Source organism: Borostomias antarcticus (assembly GCF_949987555.1).
Source record: "Borostomias antarcticus genome assembly, chromosome: 11".
Lineage (NCBI taxonomy): Eukaryota > Metazoa > Chordata > Actinopteri > Stomiiformes > Stomiidae > Borostomias > Borostomias antarcticus.
Window position 1 is genome coordinate 26261083 of NC_140244.1, and position 22222 is coordinate 26283304.

Sequence of the window (22222 nt, forward strand, 5' to 3'; positions counted from 1 at the left end):
GAGGAGACGGGCTGAGATAATTACTATTGAGAACAGAACCCCCACACTCCTATTGACAGACAAGCTGCAGCCTGGCCAAACGCTGTAGGGAGTCATTAACATTATTGATATACACAAAAAAGTGTCAGGTGATGTTTGACCTCATATGCAGCCTCCGTGGGCACCTCGTGCGGTTATATTAATGTTCAAACGGAGGAGAGATATTTGACTAGAGTCAAGAGTGATGTGGACTCTATCTCTCTCTCCTCAAAGGATAGACTGAGCCTTGTGATGACCAACACCCACACAGGCATGATTATCTATTTGACCTCCCCGTTTCTCGGCTCTGACACACACAGACTCACCCCACAGGCACACAATCATATCTGACCTCCCCTTTCTGTTTCCTTAGGTGTCACACACACAAACATCCGTGTTGATTGTCTGTGATGAGGGGTGGAACTTTGTATTATTCCACCAGGCTTCGTTCCCCTACAAGCACTATAACTAATTGTGCTAAAAAAAAAATACTACCCCCCCCCCCCCCCCACGTACACACAGGGACATCATTAGGAATTCTGGGCACTTCTTAATGACACCCCTGCACACATACACACTCACACACATTTAATCCACATCTGCAACCATTATTGAGAGTGTGTAGTCTACTGAGAGAGAGAGAGAGAGAGAGACTCAGAGGGAGAGAGCAAGCGAGAGAGTGGGAGAGAGAGAGAGAGAGAGAGAGGGAGAGAGAGAGAGGGAGAGAGAGAGGGAGAGAGAGGACGGGAAAACCAGGTTTATAGAGATTTGATAGTGATTTGAAGCGTCACACTAGTGCGGCACATTACGCTGCTCATTTTACTGGCGGAGTGCGACTGACAAAGCCTCGAAAGCCAGTTAGCAGAGTGGAATCAGAGTTTCTTCAAAGATGACAGAAAATCTCTTTAACGTTTTTTTTGTTTTTGTTTTTTATAACTGCCATGACAAGTTGTGTCACAGAGCATGCGTCTTTATGATGTTTTCGACTTTGTAATAATTTGTGGAGCAAGTTCGTCAAAAAGCAACATGGGTTTTTCTGGTAAGTGAAACATGTTTTCATGCGCAACATAATGTGATGTGATAAATAACAAATAGTCAAATCGGTAGCCTAATTATCGAGACAAATTATCAAGATAAATTAATTAGGAATTGCAGTTTACTGAGTGAGGCAGGTTGATGAGTGTATTGAGTGCAGGTTGGGGATGGCAGTCAGCTTCCATAGGCTGCCAACTAAAGATATTCACCGCAATTCGTAAGATCGTTTAGTTAAGCCTACAGTAGACTACCTAAATCGCATTTAAACTAGGCCTATGTTCATTTAATGAAGACCCATCACCCTGTAACCTAGGCTTCCACTCACACAGCTAAAATATGCCACATGGGGCGCGCGGTATGGGTTAGGGTTATGTAGATATGTAGACTACGTGTGTTCAGTAAAGTTTCCCAGGTTGATTCACATCGTTGTAACGCCTTTATCCATACATCGCACATCGTCTAGGCTAATCGATAATATGTCAAACAAACTAGAGAAAAAAGGACCCCGCGTCTCGCGCGCACCTCTCCTCTCCTCCTTCATCAGCATCCTCACCTGCGTGCGCGTGGGAAACTCCATCCTTCATCAGCATCCTCACCTGCGTGCGCGTGGGAAACTCCATCCTTCATCAGCATCCTCACCTGCGTGCGCGTGGGAAACTCCATCCTTTATCAGCATCCTCACCTGCGTGCGCGTGGGAAACTCCATCCTTCATCAGCATCCTCACCTGCGTGCGCGTGGGAAACTCCATCCTTCATCAGCATCCTCACCTGCGTGCGCGTGGGAAACTCGATCCTTCATCAGCATCCTCACCTGCGTGCGCGTGGGAAACTCCATCCTTCATCAGCATCCTCACCTGCGTGCGCGTGGGAAACTCCATCCTTCATCATCATCCTCACCTGCGTGCGCGTGGGAAACTCCATCCTTCATCAGCATCCTCACCTGCGTGCGCGTGGGAAACTCCATCCTTCATCAGCATCCTCACCTGCGTGCGCGTGGGAAACTCGATCCTTCATCCTCATCCTCACCTGCGTGCGCGTGGGAAACTCCATCCTTCATCATCATCCTCACCTGCGTGCGCGTGGGAAACTCCATCCGTCGCGCGCGTGGAAACGTTCCAACAACAGAACAACCCCATTCCCGTTATATTATGTAGGACTACATAGGTCTACTGCTGCTGTTATGATAAAGGCCTACTGATTCATTTTTGCGTTCACACATTGAGCCTGTAATTGAGACAGTTCCCAGAGGAAACCAAAAGCAAGTAGCCTACGGTAGGACTGTCTTAACCCTCTTCAGGTAGCCTGCTGTTATCAAGCTAGATGCCCTCTCCACAATATTTGTTGCATTCCTCTCAATGGGCAGCGTATAAATAGGCTACGTTTATAGTGATTTATGCTTTATAGAGCTGGATATGTAGGCTACAACTAGGCTACTACTATTACTACTACTACTAGGCTACTACTGCTACTACTACTAATAATAATAATAATAACAATAATAATAATAAAACACTTTATTTGTATAGCACCTTTCATACAAAAATGTAGCTCAAAGTACTTTACAACAAAGAAAGAACAGAGTGCTTCCCATACAAATATACATAAAATGAATATAACAACAGGGATACAGTCTACACATATTTCCAGGTGATTCTGCACTAGTCATGCTGACTTGCTCTCAGCGTCCGGCCCAGTCCTCTGGTTCTGCTCTTGGACTGTGTACCAACATGGGGTTGTCCTAGTGTCCTGACTGACAGGCCTCAGAAAAACTACAAATAAGCTACTGGTAAGCCCATGAATAGTGGATGATGTGAGGATAATCCAGCCATGGGAAGGATTAACAAAGGTAGAGACAAGTGGGAAATGTAGTTTTAAATATAGCCAGCTAGCTCCAAGGTCGTCATTAAAAAATCAGACTTGATAATTAGTTTTGTTCAGGGCCTGTCTCCCAGGCGTGTGGCGGGGGGTTGAATCTGTAGTTCACCTCATTCACCTTATTCACCTGGCAGCCATATTGGTCAGTCTGGGGTGCGGATGTGGAAGTGCCCGTTGACTTCAATGTTAAAAGTTCACTGTAAAAACACCACTTCAAGAACCAAAATAGTCAAAATAACAGGCTGAATACACTATCGGGGTTACAAACGCATCATTACCAGACTCTGATTGTTTTTCACTGCCGTTGTTTTTGTGTTTGGAAATACATGGAGGTGAATGAGCCATAGTTAGCCGTCAGATGCATTCACTCCCATGTATTTCCAAACGCGAAAACAACGGCAGTGAAAAACAGTCTGGTAATGATGAGTTTGTAACCCCGATAGTGTATTCAGCCTGTTATTTTCACTGTTTCGGTTCTTGAAGTGATGTTTTTACAGTGAACTTTTAACATTGAAGTCAACGGGCACTTCCGCATCCGAACCCCCAATTACGCCAGACTGACCAATATGGCAGCTGAGGTGAATAAGGCGAATTGACTCCTGCTGGACAGTGAGTCATCTGAGCATGTGGACATCACAAATCATGCTGACTCTCTTAGTAATGAAAAACAACACTTCCTCTCTCTCTTCTTCTCCCTTCTTCTCTCTTCTTCTCTCTTCTTCTCTCTCTCTTTCTTTTTGTCTCTGTTTTTGCCTCTTTCTTTATGACTTTCTTTTTGTCTCTCCATCTCGCTCTGTTTGGTGATGACAGAAGAGACGCCAACCCCAACACACAGCTGGGTCTGTTGTTATTCTAATGGAATCTCACTGTCAAGGTTTCAAAACTTGTCCAACAGACGGACAATTTCGATTGCAGTTTATTTGGAGTGTCCCTCTTGCACAGATATTCTATCGATGCTTAACTAACAATCAGCTAATTATCTACCAACCCTGACTAATTATCTACCAACCCTGACTAATTATCTACCAACCCAGGTTGGTAGATAATTAGGTAATACATAAATAAATTAGGTAATAAATCTGATTCTGATCTACCAATCCTGACTCATCACCTACCAAACCTGACTCAGGCTGTTAATTAGCAATCAGCTAATTATCTACCAACTCTGACTAATTATCTACCAACCCTGACTGATTATCTACCAACCCTGACTGATTATCTACCAACCCTGACTAATTATCTACCAACCCTGACTAATTATCTACTGTACCAACCCTGTCTCCTTATCTACCAACCCTAATTATCTACTAAACCTCACCAATTATCTACCAACTCTGACTAATTACCTACCAACTCTGACTAATTACCTACCAACCCTGACTAATTACCTACCAACCCTGCAAATGATGTACCAACCCTGTCTCCTTATTTACAAACCCTAACTAATTATCTAGAATCAGAATCAGATTTATTGCCGTGCAGGTTTTTACACATACAAGGAATATGCTCTGGTCAGTTGGTGCATAACCAGAACTAATTCCTGGTATGTGTAAAAACACACTAGCTGCTGGCGGCTCTGGGTAGTGCATCACTAACACTAATTGGCCATTTGATCGGCCCTAATTGCCTCATTAAAAAATCTGACCATGTCATCTTCTGCACTGGACCCCTGCTGGTACTCGTGCCAAATATGAATGCTGTCAGTCGGACGGAAAATGTAAACAGAGATGCAGAGTCTGGCATAGCAGTGGAGGGGAGTCATTGACTAACTCAATTATAGTTGCTGAATTCTGAAAAGCTGTAAAAACAAACAACTTTAAAATGAAAGAGCATAACCATCCTCTGTTTTCTTCCAGTGTACCCATCCCGTAAATTTAGAACGGCCCCTAACCAATCATCTAATGATCTACTTTACTAACCTTGACTCCACTTGTTGTATACAAACAGAGCTGCAATCAATATGATTTTTCTGCAGATCTATAGACTTAGAAAAGCTTGATGTCCTCAGAGAGGTAATTTGTACTGCAGCACACCACAAATTCAACAACTGTGAAAGTCAATATCACTGGTACTTTGTCCAAAGTGCCACATTTTTATGAACAGCTCTCCAGCCCACTCAGTTTCCTCTCTTGTTCAGTTGTGATATTGGTGTGGGGAGTGTATGGGTTCTTCTCTTGATTTGTTTTGATCATGAGGTATCTGAACCTGCATCTCCAGGGGGCTACAAAAGGGGGCCACATTTTCCGCTTGAACACCACGGCCACTTGTCTTTCATTTAGGTGACTGCAATCGAGACTTACGAAGTGAACTGTTGGTGTGATGAATAATTCACGAGGAGCCTGCATATTCAGAGAGGTGATAGTACTGTTCATCAACAAGCTGGTGGCTTCCGTCAGGGACAGCTTGTCTGGCCTGTTCAGCATCCAAACATGGTCCCTCCATCTCGTATCCACCGTTCAAACAATTAAGTCCTTGAACAAAGACAACAGCTATTAGCTTTTTAAAATTCCGCCTCAGAAAAACAAGTTGGGAGACTTTATTTACGAGGAGAGGAGAAGAGAAGATAAGAAGAGGGGAGGGGAGAGGAGGGGGAGGAAGAGGAGAGGAAGGGAGGAGGGGAATTAAGGGGAGAGGAAGGGAGGAGAGGAGAGGAGGAGAGGAGGAGAGATAGGAACATCGTTACGATGCTTGAGAAGTGTAAAATGTCACCAGTCTCCTTTTTTTAAATGAAAAATGCGAAGGCTCACACATGGAAGTCACTGACCTTTTCATTTCTAATCGCTCGCTAACCCGTTATCAGTCCATTTACATGTAATTATAACTCATTGAAATGTAGCACTCTATCCCTCTATATACTTCATTTGTTTTACCTCAACTCTCTCTCTCTCTCTCCCTCTCTCTCCCTCTCTCTCTCTCTCTCTCTCTCTCTCCCTCTCTCTCTCTCATTCCTTTAACTCATTCTGATACCCTTCTCCTGTGGGTATGGTTTGAGTCCTAAGTATGTAATCTGTCTATTACGTACTTAATTACACCGCTGTTATGGTAAGTTTGCAGCCCGGGGAGCTGGCGAGCCCCCCAATATCACCCCTAATATGTGCAGCATTGCTCCATAATGCCACCTCACCGGTCCTGCTTATCCCCTATAGAGCAAGAGAAGACCCACAGTCTGTGACTCCCCTGTCGTCCAAACCCTGTCCAACCTCCGTTCTATTCTGACTACCTCAGAGTCAGAACCCCCTTCCTGCAATGACAATATTATACAAGCTACATACCATCCACACGTACCTGTATGCGGTATCCATCTACATATATACTGTAGCTCCATAATGCTTCACCTGCTTTACTGACGACAGCTCCTTTGAAAGACCAATCTTAAAGGAGTAGTAAAGGGAAAATGCATGTTTAGCCCTGTTTTAAGGTTACTTATGATCATATACAATGGTTCCGATCAAAACGTTGACAAAACTAGCACTTTTGAGAAAGTCTGATAATTGCTCTACCACCGTTTTGGTCATACAATGGATGTGGGTGGGCACCTTGAAAAATCTTTCAAAAACATGTTAAACTCTCGATTTCAAAGACAAGAAGCTCACCGAGGGGGTAATTGGTGTCCGTTGGTGTTCTGACATCAAATTCGCCGCAAAGTATGAATCCTGTAGGGTTTTATTGATAATTTTATGAAATCCATTGCCTTGTATTGAAGCGACCGTTGTACTGTAGATGTGTAGATCAATCCGCAGAGGGGATTCAGGAAGCGGAACTACTTACGGTAGCTATTGTTATTGTTTATGTCGCTAGGCTACCTAGTTTGCGGACATTTACACACGTATGTGCTGCGACTAAATAGTTCTATGCTAAATATTTAAAAAAGCCTTTCCAGATGAACTAGAATCTTACTTTATGGCGAATTATATGTCAGAACGTCAACTGACACCTCGGTGAGTTTCTTGTCTTTGAAATCTTTCAACATGTTTTTGAAAGATTTTTCAAGATGCCTGCCCACATCCATTGTATGACCAAAACGGTGGTAGAGCAATTATCAGACTTTCTCAAAAGTGTTAGTTTTGTCAACGTTTTGATCTGAACCATTGTATATGATCATAAGTAACCTTAAAACAGAGCTAAACATGCCTTTTCCCTTTACTACTCCTTTAATCATCGTGACTTTCTTGGCTGAGTAAAGGTTAGAGGGGATATTTCTCCTTAATACTAGTGTTACTGGAGCAGAACGCTGGTCGGAGGAGCTCTGTCTCAGAGGGACTGACCTGAGCTGCCAGCTTATCAGAAACAAAACTCTATCCACTGAGGAGAATACAATAACATGCATTTTACAGTTCTGGCTAGAACTCTGGCCCTACCTCAGTGATCCCCTAGCTCTCCTCTCCTGACATCGCTATATTCCATTTCCTTCGGCCCAGTAATATCTATTTTTCCTCCCACGAAAAGGAGGAATGTAATGATTTATGCTCACTCTGTGTAATTTACACTCGTGTGTAATGTGAAGCGTTGAATCAATGATGAAAAGAGAGTTGTTTTAGTCTGTCCTGCTGTCCGTTTCCTGTCAGACGTCCTCCCGGTAGATACATTATCCTGTCCGCTCGGCCTCTCTAGCTCCCTGGTGAGACGAGGGTCTTGGGTCTGGGTCCGGTGAAGCACTTTGTACGTCAGAAAGATTGATCGATGTATTGGTTTGATTTTTATCAGCTGCCTCAAGTCGAGGGTGAAGTACTCCAGCCAGTGACGTCGCAGCACTATGACATCATCATCACCAGCCCCGGAGCGGCTCCGCCTCCTCCACCACCACCACCACCAGCCGCGCAGAGCATCCTGGGGCGGTGCCTGTCACCCGACCCCCTCGCCCCGCCTCCTGTGGCTATTGGGGGCGTGGCTGAGCCTGGGGGTGTGGCCCGGCTCCTGCACCACCCACCAGCACTTCCACCCGCACTCCATCAAGATCCCCGGGGACATCACGCTGGGGGGCCTGTTCCCCGTCCACTCGCGGGGCCCCCACGGCCTGCCCTGCGGAGAGATCAAGAAAGAGAAGGGCATCCACCGCATGGAGGCCATGCTGTACGCGCTGGACCAGATCAACAGCGACCCCGACCTGCTGCCCAACATCACGCTGGGGGCGCGCATCCTGGACACCTGCTCCCGGGACACCTACGCCCTGGAGCAGTCGCTCACCTTCGTCCAGGCGCTCATCCAGAAGGACACCTCGGACATCCGCTGCACCAACGGCGAGCCGCCCCTGATCAGGAAGCCGGAGAGGGTGGTGGGGGTGATCGGGGCGTCGGCCAGCTCCGTGTCCATCATGGTGGCCAACGTGCTCCGGCTGTTCGAGGTGAGTCTCGTCGCGAACGTCAGATGATATCTGAGAGGTTTGCCTTTTTGGGAACGGTTCATTGTTTTGCTCCGTTGTGCCAGACGAGAGCAAGCAAGCACAGATGAGTGATTGAAGTGATAAAAATTAGGATTTAGACCCAGGGTCAAAAGATACACTGTTAAAATTAAGCAATAAACCACTCAAGGCCGTGTTTTAGAATGATTTTATAACAGCTAGGGGGCGTTGTTAGGCACGACGCGAAGCGGAGTGCCTAAAACCCCCCTAGCTGTTATAAAATCACTTTTATACAACGGTTACTACAGCTATTAGTGTAAAATAGACACAAAGCAATGTAAAATATTAAGATTTATTCAAAACGAAGCATCATTCCCTCAATTCCGCGGAGCAAAATAGTTCCCCTAACAAATGGGTTGCCAAGCAACAACAACAACTACAATGCATTGGATCAAATGGGAGGCGTATTAATACTGAAAATGGAATGATATGCGGTCCCAGGTGTGTGTTACAAAGTATTTTAACACGGCTTCCAGCCAATCAGAATCAAGAACCAGAACTAACCGTTGTATAATGTGAAACTATGTGTCCGGTTGGTCCAAGTTATACATACTGCTGGTACTGCTACCTCAGGTCTGAAACAGGGGATGCTGAGGCGTTACAGTAGCTTCTAAATTTAGGCAGACGTGTCGGGCGGATAATAAGGTTGTTTTCTTTCATGGCGGAAAATGTCATCTAAAAAGGCCCTTTTTTTCCCCATTGAAAAGCTGTCTTTATTAGTGACATGAATAAATTGGAAACAGCAAGCAAGGCATTTCGGCCCATAATGCCTCACCAGAATGATGGATCATGTACAGTCACCGCCTTTCTTTCTCACCAAGGTGCTTGACTAATTGAGCAGCAGGCGTGAATAGAATTCCACACTGGCCAGGGTGCTGATTATCGGTTCCTGGGTTCCTGTATTCAACACCCTGAAGGGCCTCAAACTCCTTGTACAGCAAATGCTTGCTTTAAAGTTCAGTCTTGTTGTGCAAGTCGGGCTATTTGTTATCAACTGTCTTGAGGTCAGAGAAGAGTACCCCCGGCAAACAGCCGTTATTAATAACGCTGTAGAGCGCCCTTTACCCACAATCTCCTGTGAATAGGGGGGGTCTGTTCACATGGTTTGGCTCTAGGGCAGGCCGGGGAAATGATTTCGGAGCTGGAAGTAATTGACAGTGAGGATTTAGAGAGTGCACTGTAGCTAATCATGTTTGGGGCTCGGTCTGCGTTGCCCCAGAGGTGATGGTGTTGTTGGGTCTGGACAGAGCGCGCTGCGAAGCGTCTTCTGGCTTTGAGATGATAACGCATGTGGCAACCAACTAGCCGGAGGAAATGAACATGTCTGATTATACCTCTGCAGCATCTCATTTCAGAGAGAGAGAGAGAGAGAGAGAGAGAGGGAGAGAGAGTGAGTGAGAGAGAGAGTTAGAGAGAGAGAGAGGGAGAGGGAGAGAGAGGGAGGGAGAGAGTGAGAGAGAGAGTGTGAGAGAGGGAGAGTGAGAGATAGAGAGAGAGTGAGAGGGAGAGTGAGAGAGAGAGAGAGCGAGAGAGAGAGGGAGAGTGTGAGAGAGAGAGGGAGAGAGAGAGAGAGAGAGAGAGAGAGAGGGAGAGTGAGAGAGGGAGTTAACTAGAGAGCATTGGTGCCAATACCGTGAGCGCCTGTAATTGAATGTCTGAGTGGTACCAAAGGACAAAAAGCATTCACTCTCGATTTGTCAAGGGATTAAGCCCTTGTCTCTGCCTCTGCCTCTGATTGGTCAGATGGGATTTGAGCTGCCGTCGGAAGCTCCAGAGTATTCTGTGTGCCTGGAGGAGACACGACTATAACTAATACTGTATTAATACTATATAAATACTATATTAATTCTGTATTACTAACACCACTAGCAGGCCAGTAAGACCGCATGGTGGAAACAGCAAAATAGATAGACCTCCGCACCTTATAGGACTCATCATTGCACACTGTATAGCCTAACTGGGTGGCCCTCACTTACTATGCGCAGGATGCAACACTGGTTTATTTTATTGTATAAGGCCATTTTAGGCAAGCTCCCTCGGTACATATGTTCCAGTTTTGTACCAGTTTGTGACTCTTACAACCTCAGATCCAGTGCCTGGATACGGTTCCAGGTACCTGCTGTGCGGACTGAGGCTGGAAAAAGGAGCCTTTTTTATTCTGGTCCTTGGTCTTGGAATGACCTTCAGTCATGCCTCAAACTGATGGCACTTATTCCTTTAGCCAGCTTTAAACTGAAATGATCAGAAGTCCTTACCACCAGCTGCTCATGTAGTAATATACCTTCATTTCTTATTGTTCCCACGTGCTCTACGCCTTTTTTATATTTAGTTGTGTTGTTCTCTGTATTTTATATGTCCTTGTGTCTTTCAATGTGAAACTTTGCTGCCTTCTTGGCCAGGTCAGTATTGTAAAAGAGATTTTATCTCAATGCTTTTATCTGGTTAAATAAAGGTTAAATAAAATAAATAAATAAAAACCTCAGCATACATTGCATGTTGCCGCCTAGTCACATGTTGCGTGTTGGCGTTTCACTTTACACGCCTTAACCGAAGCATTTGCTGAAACCTCTGCATTTTGCATAAAGCCATTGTAGGTGTTCAGGTTGAACACACACACACATCCTCTTGGAGAGTGGGCGACACCCGGGGTTTAATCCCCCACACAGGATCATAAATGTTTAATGAAATGGTTGGGAATCAAAGGCTGTCGGTTGATAAGGTGACAAAACCACACGGTGTGCACATTTGAACAAAAAAACGTTTATGAATATGGATTATTATTTACTGAATCCATTAATGTATGATGCAAACTGGAATGCTGGAAATGCATCCTTTGTTGTGCTCTGTAATGTTATCGTTTGGATAACAAACAAACAAAACCCAGAGGAGACGTAGGTTAGCAGACAAGACAGCCAGGGGCCTCAACTGAATTCCTCACTGAGGATGAATGTTCAGCGAAAATGCTCGACAAATCTGAAAGTGTAATGGAGATTGATTGTAGGCAGAAAGTACAAACAGGCGTGTTGTTTACAAGAGTTGTTGTTGCGTGTTGTCAGTCAATATATCAGTCAGCTAAAACAGGCATGAAACACGCAGGAAGAGCAGGTTATCAGTAAAGACAGCAGATACAGGTTATTAATAAAGACAGCAGATACAGGTTATCAGTAAAGACAGCAGATACATGTTATCAGTAAAGACAGCAGATACATGTTATCAGTAAGGACAGCAGATACAGGTTATCAGTAAAGACAGCAGATACAGGTCATCAGTAAAGACAGCAGATACAGGTTATTAATAAAGACAGCAGATACAGGTTATCAGTAAAGACAGCAGAAACAGGTTATCCGGTTGCCAAAGCAGCATGCAGGGAGCTACTGTACCAGGCCTTGCTCTCTGACTCTGTAATAGGGGTCAGTCCGCTTCTCATCAATATTGAACCAGTACACAGTTGGTGGGTCACAATTTCTCACGTCCCTTTCTCCTTTGTGGCACAGACAGAGAGAGAAAGAGAGAGAGAGAGAGAGAGACAGAGAGAAAGAGAGAGAGAGAGAGAGAGAGAGAAAGAGAGAGAGAGAGAGAGAGAGAGAAAGAGAGACAGAGAGAGAGAGAGAGAGAGAGAAAGAGAGAGAGAGAGAGAGAGAGAGAGAGAAAGAGAGAGAGAGAGAGAGAGAGAGAGAGAGAAAGAGAGAGAGAGAGAGAGAGAGAGAGAGAGAGAGGATATGGTGCCAGAGAAGAGAGGATGGTGAATCTCTGTGACTAATGTTAAGATTTATTCCCCACTGGAAGCTCCCGCAGAACACCCCTCTCCTCTCTCCTGTCTCCTCTCTCCTCTGCTCTGTCCTCCTCTCCTCTCCTCCTCCTCCTCTCCTCTCTCCTCCTCTCCTCTCTCCTCCTCTCTTCTCTCCTCTCTCCTCCTCTCCCCATCTCACCTCTCTCCTCCTCTGTTCCCCTACCCACACAAATCCCATCCTACGTGCTTCTTATGTAAGGGGGGGGGGGCGCGGGGTTCTTATGTAAGGGGGGGGGGGGGTGGGGTTCTTATGTAAGGGGAGGGGATCGTGGGGTTCGTCTAATATCTAACTTTATTGCTAAGGATCCTTTTCTGTCTTTTTTCAGTGCTTTGGATCAGGAACACAGTGACATTAATTGAACATCAACCGTTTGTGTGAATGCGTAATGTAGTGTGGCTATCTGCTAGGGGTGTAACGATACACTAATCTCACGATACGATACGATACACAATATTGGGTTGACGATAACAATACGATACGATACACTAAGGGCAGGTGTGAAGCGTTGCAGTAGCGCTGCTGTTCACACCGATAGTGCATTTCTCCACATCTCTACTCCACTACACTTTGTGAATTTAGAGCTTAACTGTAGTAATATCATGGAGGCCTAGAGACAAAAGACGTGTTTGTTACCAGCGTTGTGTAGCCAGCGTTCACTGATATACAATAAACATATCACCATATTGGTTTCACCTTGACGATACGTATTGTGACGTTTCTATATCGCGATATATTGTGGCACGATATATTGTTGCACCCCTAGTATCTACCGTACATACAGTACCATATCTGTAGGAACAAGCTTAGCTGTCAGCATGTATTCAGTGTAACAGGTGGGTGAGGTGAGATTCAAATCATGACCTTCTGCATGGGAGCCTAACCAGAGCTACAGCTGGACCAAAGAGGAATTCGAGATCCAGGGGGGATATTTAGGCTCTTCCTCACGTGAGCGTTGTTTCTAGAAACCTCCGCTACGCCCGCTAACCCCCCATTAATCCGTCGACGGTACCCAGCTCAGAACAGAAAAGGTCTCTTATTTAGGGTTCAAGCCAGGGCGAGACAGACAGCCTCCCTCCCTTCAAACAGAGAAGCGTGATAATGGAGTGTGTGTGTGTGTGTGTGTGTGTGTGTGTGTGTGTGTGTGTGTGTGTGTGTGTGTGTGAGACAGTGGTCTAATTAAAGCAGAATGAGAAAGGCGGGATGATAAAGGATGGTGAAAGCCGAGCAGAACACAGCCCTGCGGGGCCATTCATTAAAATACATTACACAAGTCGGAGCGTTGCTCAGACACACAGGCAGGCAGGACAGCGTAGTCCTCACATGATAATACACTTGTTCCATTCTGTCTGTGCGTGTGCAGCTTACTAGCAAGATAAACAAAAAAGATGATCGATATATAAGTATAGAGCTGTGGAAAGCCCTGCGAAAAAAACTGAAATGTTGAAAGGCTTTGTGAAATAATAATCTGTTTGAAAACCTGTCGTTGCAGTCGTTATTCAAGCATTCTAGTAGTCGACGTTGCAGCCGTTCTACGTCGGGATAGAGCGAGGGATTCAGTTTCATTATGTGAGACGGGGGACAGATTTAAGTGCGGTGGAGTTGTGTCAACGCTGTCAGCGATCGTCACGCTATGAGATCATGGAGCATTTGCTTCTTTCTGCCAATCTGCCCGCCAGCCTCGTTGGGTTCCTGCAAATCTCCTTAACCAGCAATTAGACACACCGCGAGTGTCACTCTGCCTTCCGCTTCTCATGTCTGGGACAGTGTGCCGTGCCACTGCATTTGGTGACAGAGGAGGGGAAGCTGTCACTCTGCCTTCTACTAGTGATGTCTGATAGACCCACGCAGTCACTGCCAACTCCCCCTGTTTGGGTTTCTGTCGCTCAGGCTTTGACTAGTGATGTCTGATTGACACAGTAGCTGCAGGTCTTCCCAGAACGACTCCCCCTCTCCACAAGCCCTCTACATCGTTTACCAATTATGGTTGCTACCCAGATTAACCAGTATGGCGATTACCCCATTAGAACGACAAGCCACACAAACCACTGTGGTACCAAACCACCCCTGCTACACATACTAACCCCAGTCCTGCCCCCGTGTGTAGGCTTCAAACCCCGGTCCTGCCCCCGTGTGTGGGCTTCAAACCCCGGTCCTGCCCCCGTGTGTAGGATTCAAACCCCGGTCCTGCCCCCATGTGTGGGGTTCAAACCCCGGCCCCCCTGGTCTCTAATATAGAGAGATAAAGGCAGACAAGAAGGGAGAAATGGAGGGAGGGAGGGAGGGAGGGAGGGAGGGAGGGAGGGAGGGAGGCAGGCAGGTAGGTAGGTAGGTAGGTAGGAAGGGAGGGAGGGAGGGAGGGAGGGAGGGAGGGAGGGAGGGAGGCAGGTAGGTAGGTAGGTAGGTAGGGAGGGAGGTAGGGAGGGAGGGAGGTAGGTAGGTAGGTAGGTAGGTAGGTAGGTAGGTAGGTAGGTAGGTAGGTAGGTAGGTAGGTAGGTAGGGAGGGAGGTAGGGAGGGAGGTAGGAAGGGAGGGAGGGAGGCAGGTAGGAAGGTAGGGAGGGAGGCAGGTAGGGAGGGAGGGAGGGAGGGAGGGAGGGAGGGAGGGAGGGAGGGAGGGAGGGAGGTAGGGAGGGAGGGAGGGAGGCAGGTAGGAAGGGAGGGAGGGAGGTAGGGAGGAAGGTAGGTAGGGAGGTAAGGAGGCAGGTAGGTAGGGAGGTAGGGAGGGAGGTAGGTAGGTAGGTAGGTAGGTAGGTAGGTAGGTAGGTAGGTAGGTAGGGAGGTAGGTAGGTAGGTAGGTAGGGAGGTAGGGAGGGAGGTAGGTAGGTAGGTAGGTAGGTAGGTAGGTAGGGAGGTAGGTAGGTAGGTAGGTAGGTAGGTAGGGAGGTAGGTAGGTAGGTAGGGAGGTAGGGAGGGAGGTAGGTAGGTAGGTAGGTAGGTAGGTAGGGAGGTAGGTAGGTAGGTAGGGAGGTAGGGAGGGAGGTAGGTAGGTAGGGAGGGAGGTAGAGAGGCATGAAGAGAGGCCAACCACATGCACACACACCCCCTGTCATCCCTATCATCCCTTTCATCATCCCATCTGCACTTTCTCTGATTAAAAACAGGAGCTTGAGTGACAAAACAGCACAGAGACACTGTTAACCTCACCTTCTCTTTCTTAATCTATCTCTCTCTCTGCCTCTCTCTCTCCCTCTCTCCTACTCCCCCCTCTCTCTTCTTCTCCCTCTCTCTCTCCCTCTCTCTCTCTCTCCCTCTCCCTCTCCATCTCTCAGAGGTAGATGCGTACTTATTACAGATATCTCTGGGATGATGGCGCCTGCTCGAGATGTGAACACTCGCTCAACATCCATCTTTAATGAATAGATAGAACACTTTGGTCCTTGGAACCGCTGGGCTCAATCTGGAATCGCTCAATGTTTCCACGCCTTGGGTGGCCATTCCTTCGCCGCGCTAATACTCCGTCTGGAGTGCGTCTCTTCTCTGAACGGATCCCGCCGAGCTCTCAGAAGCAAACAGAGCTTTTGTGAAGTCAACACACGCTCTAACAGGAGCTCAGTACTGTGAAACTCTGCCTCGTTGAGATGGAGGGGGAGATTCGGAGAACCACTAAATTAAATCCACTTGCTGTACAGATGGTTTCTGGGTTTCCGCTGTGCGTTGAAAATTGAACGAGACTTTTTCTTACAGTAGTAAGAAAGTTTGTATCTGTATTTGTATCTGTATTGCGAATGCCAATGTCTATCTTTTGCCACTCCCCCCCCAAACACCCTGGCCATAAACACATGTCTCCTCTCCTCCTCTCCTTCTCTTCTCTCCTCTGCTCTCTTCTCCTCTGCTCTCCTCTTTTCTACTCCCTCTATTATCTCCTCTCCTCTCTCTACTCCTTCCCTCTCCTCTCCCCTCTCCTCCCTCTCCTCTCCCCTCTCCTCCCTCTCTGCTCTCCTCTCAGCCACTCATCTCCTCTCCTCCCCCCTCTTCTCTCTCCTCTCCTCCTCGCCCCTTCTCCGCTCTCCTCTCCCATATCCTCTCCCCTCTGTTCAGTCTCCCCTTTCTACTCCCTTTCTCTTCTCCTCCACCTCCTCTCTCCTCTCTCATCTCCCTCCCTCTCGTCCTCCCCCTCTCCTCTCTGCCAGTCACCCTGTGTGTGGCTTAGTTACTCCTCCTCCTCCTCTTCCTCCTCTTCCTCCTACTCCTCCTCCTCTTCCTCATCCTCCTCTTCCTCTCTAAGCCAGTTAATGGTGTCTGAGGGCAGCAGTTAGCCAGAGAACCAGAGAACCAGAGAACCAGGGAACCAGGGCCCCTCCCAGCGCTCTAAGCCCAGGTCAGGAGCTCACGCCCGGGCTAAATACAGAGGAGGAGTAGGAGACCGACGATGGGCTCCAGAATACACGTCTTCATCGTCTCTCCCTCTTTTTACTGTAATACACTGTCCCTGCTAGGGATGTTAACAGTTAATCGACTATCGATTAATTGGCGATAAGAATTTGCTCGAGAAAGATTTGGTTACTCAATTAATTGCTTGTTAATGGAATGGAACTTTTTTTGAATGAATGAACGTTATTAACGGGAGTTGCGTGAAATGTAATCATGATTTAAGGTCTGACTCTGCACATGAGGGCGCCACGCCATTTAGTGAAGGCTAATTGGGATGTCGGGAAATTTCAACGACACAGCGGAAAGAAAATGAAGCGAGCAAAGCACAATCCAGCGTGGGACGTTCCTATCAATTAATCGATTATTGTTTGTAAAGGTTAATAGCTAGTGATGAATGAAATTCCTTGAAATTTGCAACCCTAGTCCCTGCTCTCTCTCTCTCTCTCTCTCTTCTGCCAATTTCACTTCAACACCTCTGTCTCTCATCCGTTTGCTCTACCGTTCCCAATCTCCTCCTCTAACTCCCTTTCTCTCACTCTCTGCCCTCCCACCTCTCTTTTTTTTCCCTTTCTCTCTCTTTCTCTCCATCTCTTTCTTGTGTTTCTCATCCCTTTCTTTCTCTCTACTCGTTTAGGGTTAATTAAGTGGATGATTGCCACACAGAACCAGCAGAAGCCATCTACTGTGGTAGGGTTGCAGCAATGAAAGCTCTTTAGGACCCGGGGGCGCGTAGGTTGGGGCACCTAGCATAATATAAAGGCTAGTCCTTACCGCAGTGGCGTGGGTTCGAATCCGCCCCACGCCCTTAGCTGCATGTCTTCCCCTCTCTCTCTCTCTCTCTCTCTCTCTCTCTCTCTCTCTCTCCCTCCCACCTTTCCTGTCTGTCCTTCCACTGTCCTGTCCCTAATAAAGCAGAAATGCCTGAAAAAATATCAACAACAACAACAAAAAAAGCTCTTTATGTCCTAGCAGAAAGCCGGGACAGGTTGCGTTGGACTGGCAGCAGGTAAACGGCTGCAGTTAGACTCAAATCAGCCTCTGTAAGCTACGGCGTAATCCTGTGTGACATATGACATCAGCCCTGTGAGGTCACAACTGCTGCGTTCACATACGTCTATGACCTGGTTTACCGGGCTGACCCTGTCCACCTCCACCCACACACACGCACACACACACACACACACACACACACACACACACACACAGACACACACACGGCACGCACGCACGCGCGTGTGCAGCAGCTGGAATTAGATTGCTCTCTGGATATTAAATGCCTGTGTGTGTCTGTGTGATGTTCTCAGAGGGGAGCTGGCTCCTCATAGCAGGGAGGCTTCTCTACAGCTGCTCGTGCCTTTTAATTGGGATCACTCTCTCTTTAAAGTTCTAGAGCTGGAATTAGCTATAACTGTTTTAAAAGGGCAGCAGCCGCAGCTGCGCTAGCGATAACCATGGCTCCCACGGTGTGCTAGCGCTAACCATGGCTCCCACGGTGTCCTAGCGCTAACCATGGCTGTGTTTAGAGACTGGGGCTCACGGGGCGGCACGTAGCTCAGGAGGTAGAGAGGCCGGCTGGGGATCGCAAGGTTCCCGGTTCGATCCCAGCTTCCGGAGTGTTCTGAAGTGTCCTTGAGTAAAGACACTGAACCCCCAAAATTGCTCATGTGCGGCATGGTGGCGCAGTACTGAAGCCTAACAGCAAGAAGGGACCTTTCTGTGTGGAGTTTGCATGTTCTCCACATGTTCTCAAGGGTTTCCTCCCAAAAGAACCCAATACGAAGAACAGAGGTCCAAGACCTGACCTGAACACTTGGACTTAGTCCCCGGGTGCCATGAACGATGGCAGTCCCTGGAGGAGGACGGGATGGGAGAAATGTTGGGAGAAACAGTTTGTGAAAGATGCATGTGTGTGCTGTGTGCTTCTCATGATATATAATGTGTGATCTCTGTGTGGCGGAATAAAGACCCCCTCCTCTGGTCTTGTAATTGTAATCTATTTAAAGAGCAGCAGCACTAAAGCGTTGGCTCTGTTTAAAGAGCAGCAGTACTAAATCAAATAAAATCAAACTTTATTTGTATAGTGCATGCTTTACAGAGAGCAATGGCGGGGAGGGGGGGGTGCATAGATCCCACCCCTACATATTCCAGAGGGAAGCAAAAAATCAGTTTCACCCACGGGCCACAAAAGTGAGCTGTAAAAATTCTAAAAAATCACTACCGGCTAGATAGGTCCTAAGCCAATTTAGGATTGGACCGGAGAGGCCAACCCACTTCTCCAGTCTTTTGATGAGGATCGCATGAACTACAGTATCAAAGGCTGCACTCAGGTCCAGGAGGACGAGAACAGAGAGCTCTTTGGGGTCAGCTTTAATTCTGAGGTAATTTACAACTTTGACTAATGCCGTCTCTGTGCTATGATGGGCACGGAAGCCGGACTGGAAAAGGTCAAGGGTACAACTTGTTGCTAGGAAACCATTAATGTGTTTGAAAAAGAATTTTACACAAAAAGGGAATTTTGGAGATTGGTCAAAAATTGCTAGGAACGGTGTTTTTCTTCAGAATGGATCCCACTAAAGCAATTTTGAGTTTTGGTGGGAAGATACCTGTAGACAGGGAGTCATTAAGAATAGCTAGAATGTCATAAGACACAGAGTCAAAAATAGTTTTGAAAAAATCGGTGGGGATAGGATCCAACAGGCATGTGGAGGACTTGAGTTGGGATACTCAACATGTCTGTGTCCACCAGTGTAAACAAGCTCATATGTCCATTACATGGAGGAAGAGGTTCAGAGAGCAAGACGCATGGCCTTCCCTGGGTGATATTCCTCCTAATATTCATAATCTTATCTCTGAAGTAGGCTGAAAATGTCATCACATTTGGAGGTAGAGATCAGGTTATCCAGTGTTTTTACGGCAGGATTTATTAGGCTATCAATCATTGAGAAGAACACTCTTGAATTATTTTGGTGTTAGATATCAATTTTGAGAAGTGGTCTTTCCTTGCATTCTTATTGCCTTATTAAAGGCAGAAAGATGTTCTTTGAGAATATCATGGTGGACCTGCAGCTTGGTCTTTCTCCACATACGCTCAGATCTTCTGCAGGTTCTCATTAGTTGATTGTAATCACCAGATCAAGGGTGTGGCCGCGGTTGTGGGTTGGCTCGGTGATGTGTTGGGTAAAATCCATGGAGTTTAGGAGGTTGATAAAGTCCCTGGCTTTCGAGTCCACCTCAGTATCCACGTCTATGTTGAAATCTCCAATGATTATAATCTTATCATTGTTTGCATGGATGTCAGACAGGAGTTCAGAAAATTCTGTAGAGAAGGCAGGGCATTGTTTGGGAGGCCTATATACGGTTACTGCCAGAACTGGGGGCTGGCATTTTAAGACAATAGCGTGGTATTCAAAAGAGGTAAAATCATCAAAGGAGATAATCCTGCAGCTGAGGGCATCTGTAGCTATGGTGACTGTTCCTCCACCTTTTTTCCCCGCTTCTGATAGATGGAAGAAAGCTGTAGTTGGGAGGAGAAGCTTCGATGAGGGCTGCTGGTCCATTTATATTTAGCCAGGTTTCAGTTAGGAACATACAGTCTAATTTACGTTCACATATAAGATCGTTACTGAGAAGGGTTTTGCCCGGTAGGGACTTGACATTCAGGATCGTGATTGAAATAGCTTCCGGAGAGAAGGACTGGCTCGCCTGACTGGTAGGCCTGGATGGTATAATCACGGATATCAGTACCAGAGCGTTGTTCCTGTTTAAAGAGCAGCAGTACCAGAGCGTTGTTCCTGTTTAAAGAGCAGCAGTACCAGAGCGTTGTTCCTGTTTAAAGAGCAGCAGTACCAGAGCGTTGTTCCTGTTTAAAGAGCAGCAGTACCAGAGCGTAGTTCCTGTTTAAAGAGCAGCAGTACCAGAGCGTTGTCTGTTTAAAGAGCAGCAGTACCAGAGCATAGTTCCTGTTTAAAGAGCGGTAGCAGTACCAGAGCGTTGTCTGTTCAAAGAGCGGTAGCAGTACCAGAGCGTTGTTCCTGTTTAAAGAGCAGCAGTACCAGAGCGTTGTCTGTTTAAAGAGCAGCAGTACCAGAGCGTTGTTCCTGTTTAAAGAGCAGCAGTACCAGAGCGCTGTTCCTGTTTAAAGAGCAGCAGTACCAGAGCGTTGTCTGTTTAAAGAGCAGCAGTACCAGAGCGTTGTCTGTTTAAAGAGCAGCAGTACCAGAGCGTTGTTCCTGTTTAATGAGCAGCAGTACCAGAGCGTTGTCTGTTTAAAGAGCAGCAGTACCAGAGCGTTGTCTGTTTAAAGAGCAGCAGTACCAGAGCGTTGTTCCTGTTTAATGAGCAGCAGTACCAGAGCGCTGTTCCTGTTTAAAGAGCAGCAGTACCAGAGCGTTGTTCCTGTTTAAAGAGCAGCAGTACCAGAGCGTTGTTCCTGTTTAAAGAGCAGCAGTACCAGAGCGTTGTTCCTGTTTAAAGAGCGGTAGCAGTACCAGAGCGTTGTCTCTGTAGAGCAACAGCAGAGTTTGAGCACTGGCTCTGTTTAAAGATACATGCATACATACATGTACTGTACAATATATCCATACATACATAGTGTATATGCATACTGTGCTGTCATAGAATGGCCTCCTGTACTACTGTACTGTATGCACACCCCCCATCTTTGTCATGTCCTTGTCATGTGTCTGTGTGTCTTACATGTACTGCATACATGGTGCCGTGACATAAATGTCCCCAAGGCGCTTAATACAGCCATTAGGTAGTAGGTAGCACTGACACTCCTCTCTGAAGTACTCACTCTTTTTTTTTTTTTTTTTTGCACCGGGGCTACGTGCTAAAGGCTAAGTTTTGTCCGTTGCAAATTCAATATTTCTCGCCTCAGCTGAGTTTTGTGTGCAATGAAGACGTTTGAAAATTATGAGCTTGGCACGTTTTCATTTGAACTCGGCGGAGGTGAGAAATATTGAGTTTGCAACAGACAAAACTTAGCGCTTAGCGCTTAGCACTTAGCACCGGCACGAAAACAGGGCCCTCAGAGTGGCCGGCTAATACAGAGTGATTTCCTGGTCATGGTGTGGTGAAGAAGTGGTGTGAAGACATTCTCCACAGCTCCTATTTCACTGTTTATGTGACGGCAGAAACTGGCAGGCCGGCAGTGTCGTCCCTGGTGAGCAGCGGTACACTAGCGCCGGTTGAATGAATGGATTTCAGACAAAGTGATTATCAGGGCTGGAGGGCGCATGGAATAATCCAGTTGTAACAGGGAGCTTCTGCAGGCGAGGCTGTGGCGTACGAGGGGAGGAAGTAGCACAAATTAATTGATAAAAATGGAGGTGGTGGAAATGCGTCATGATTTCCTCTGTCTTACATCCATCATTCATGACACAAATTTGCAATCGTTTAGGGAAAGTGGCCTCAAGGGTGGGAGTAACAAAAATTAATTGATATAAATGGAGGTTATGAAAATGTACAGTATGTGAATTGGAAAAATAGAGCGAAGTTTATCAAAATTGATTTGATAAAACTTCATTGACATTTTATTTTAAACAGTTGTTCTGATAACCAACCGGTCTGTTCAACTGTTGGCTGTCTACAATTCATCACAATACCCAACTGACATTTACTGTCTACAGCGAGCCATTTTTCTTACTTCCGCCCCGAAATGTCAATCAGAAACCACGCCCACTGACAAACTGACCGCTCGTTTGCCGTCTTAGTGTCTCCTGAGCTGTGGCACAG

The 22222-nt window shown here is 46.6% G+C and overlaps 1 protein-coding gene across 1 annotated transcript in view; it reads left to right on the top strand.

The window, feature by feature from the left end:
- Positions 1 to 7681: 7681 nt before the first annotated feature.
- The window catches only part of grm6a (glutamate receptor, metabotropic 6a), a gene marked incomplete at both ends in the record, with an annotated part of 33664 nt that continues 19123 nt past the window's right edge, over positions 7682 to 22222 (top strand). Inside the window, one exon of the mRNA XM_084446217.1 lies at positions 7682 to 8269. Coding sequence (XP_084302343.1) covers positions 7682 to 8269 — 588 coding nt within the window. The remainder of the gene's footprint in view (positions 8270 to 22222) is intronic.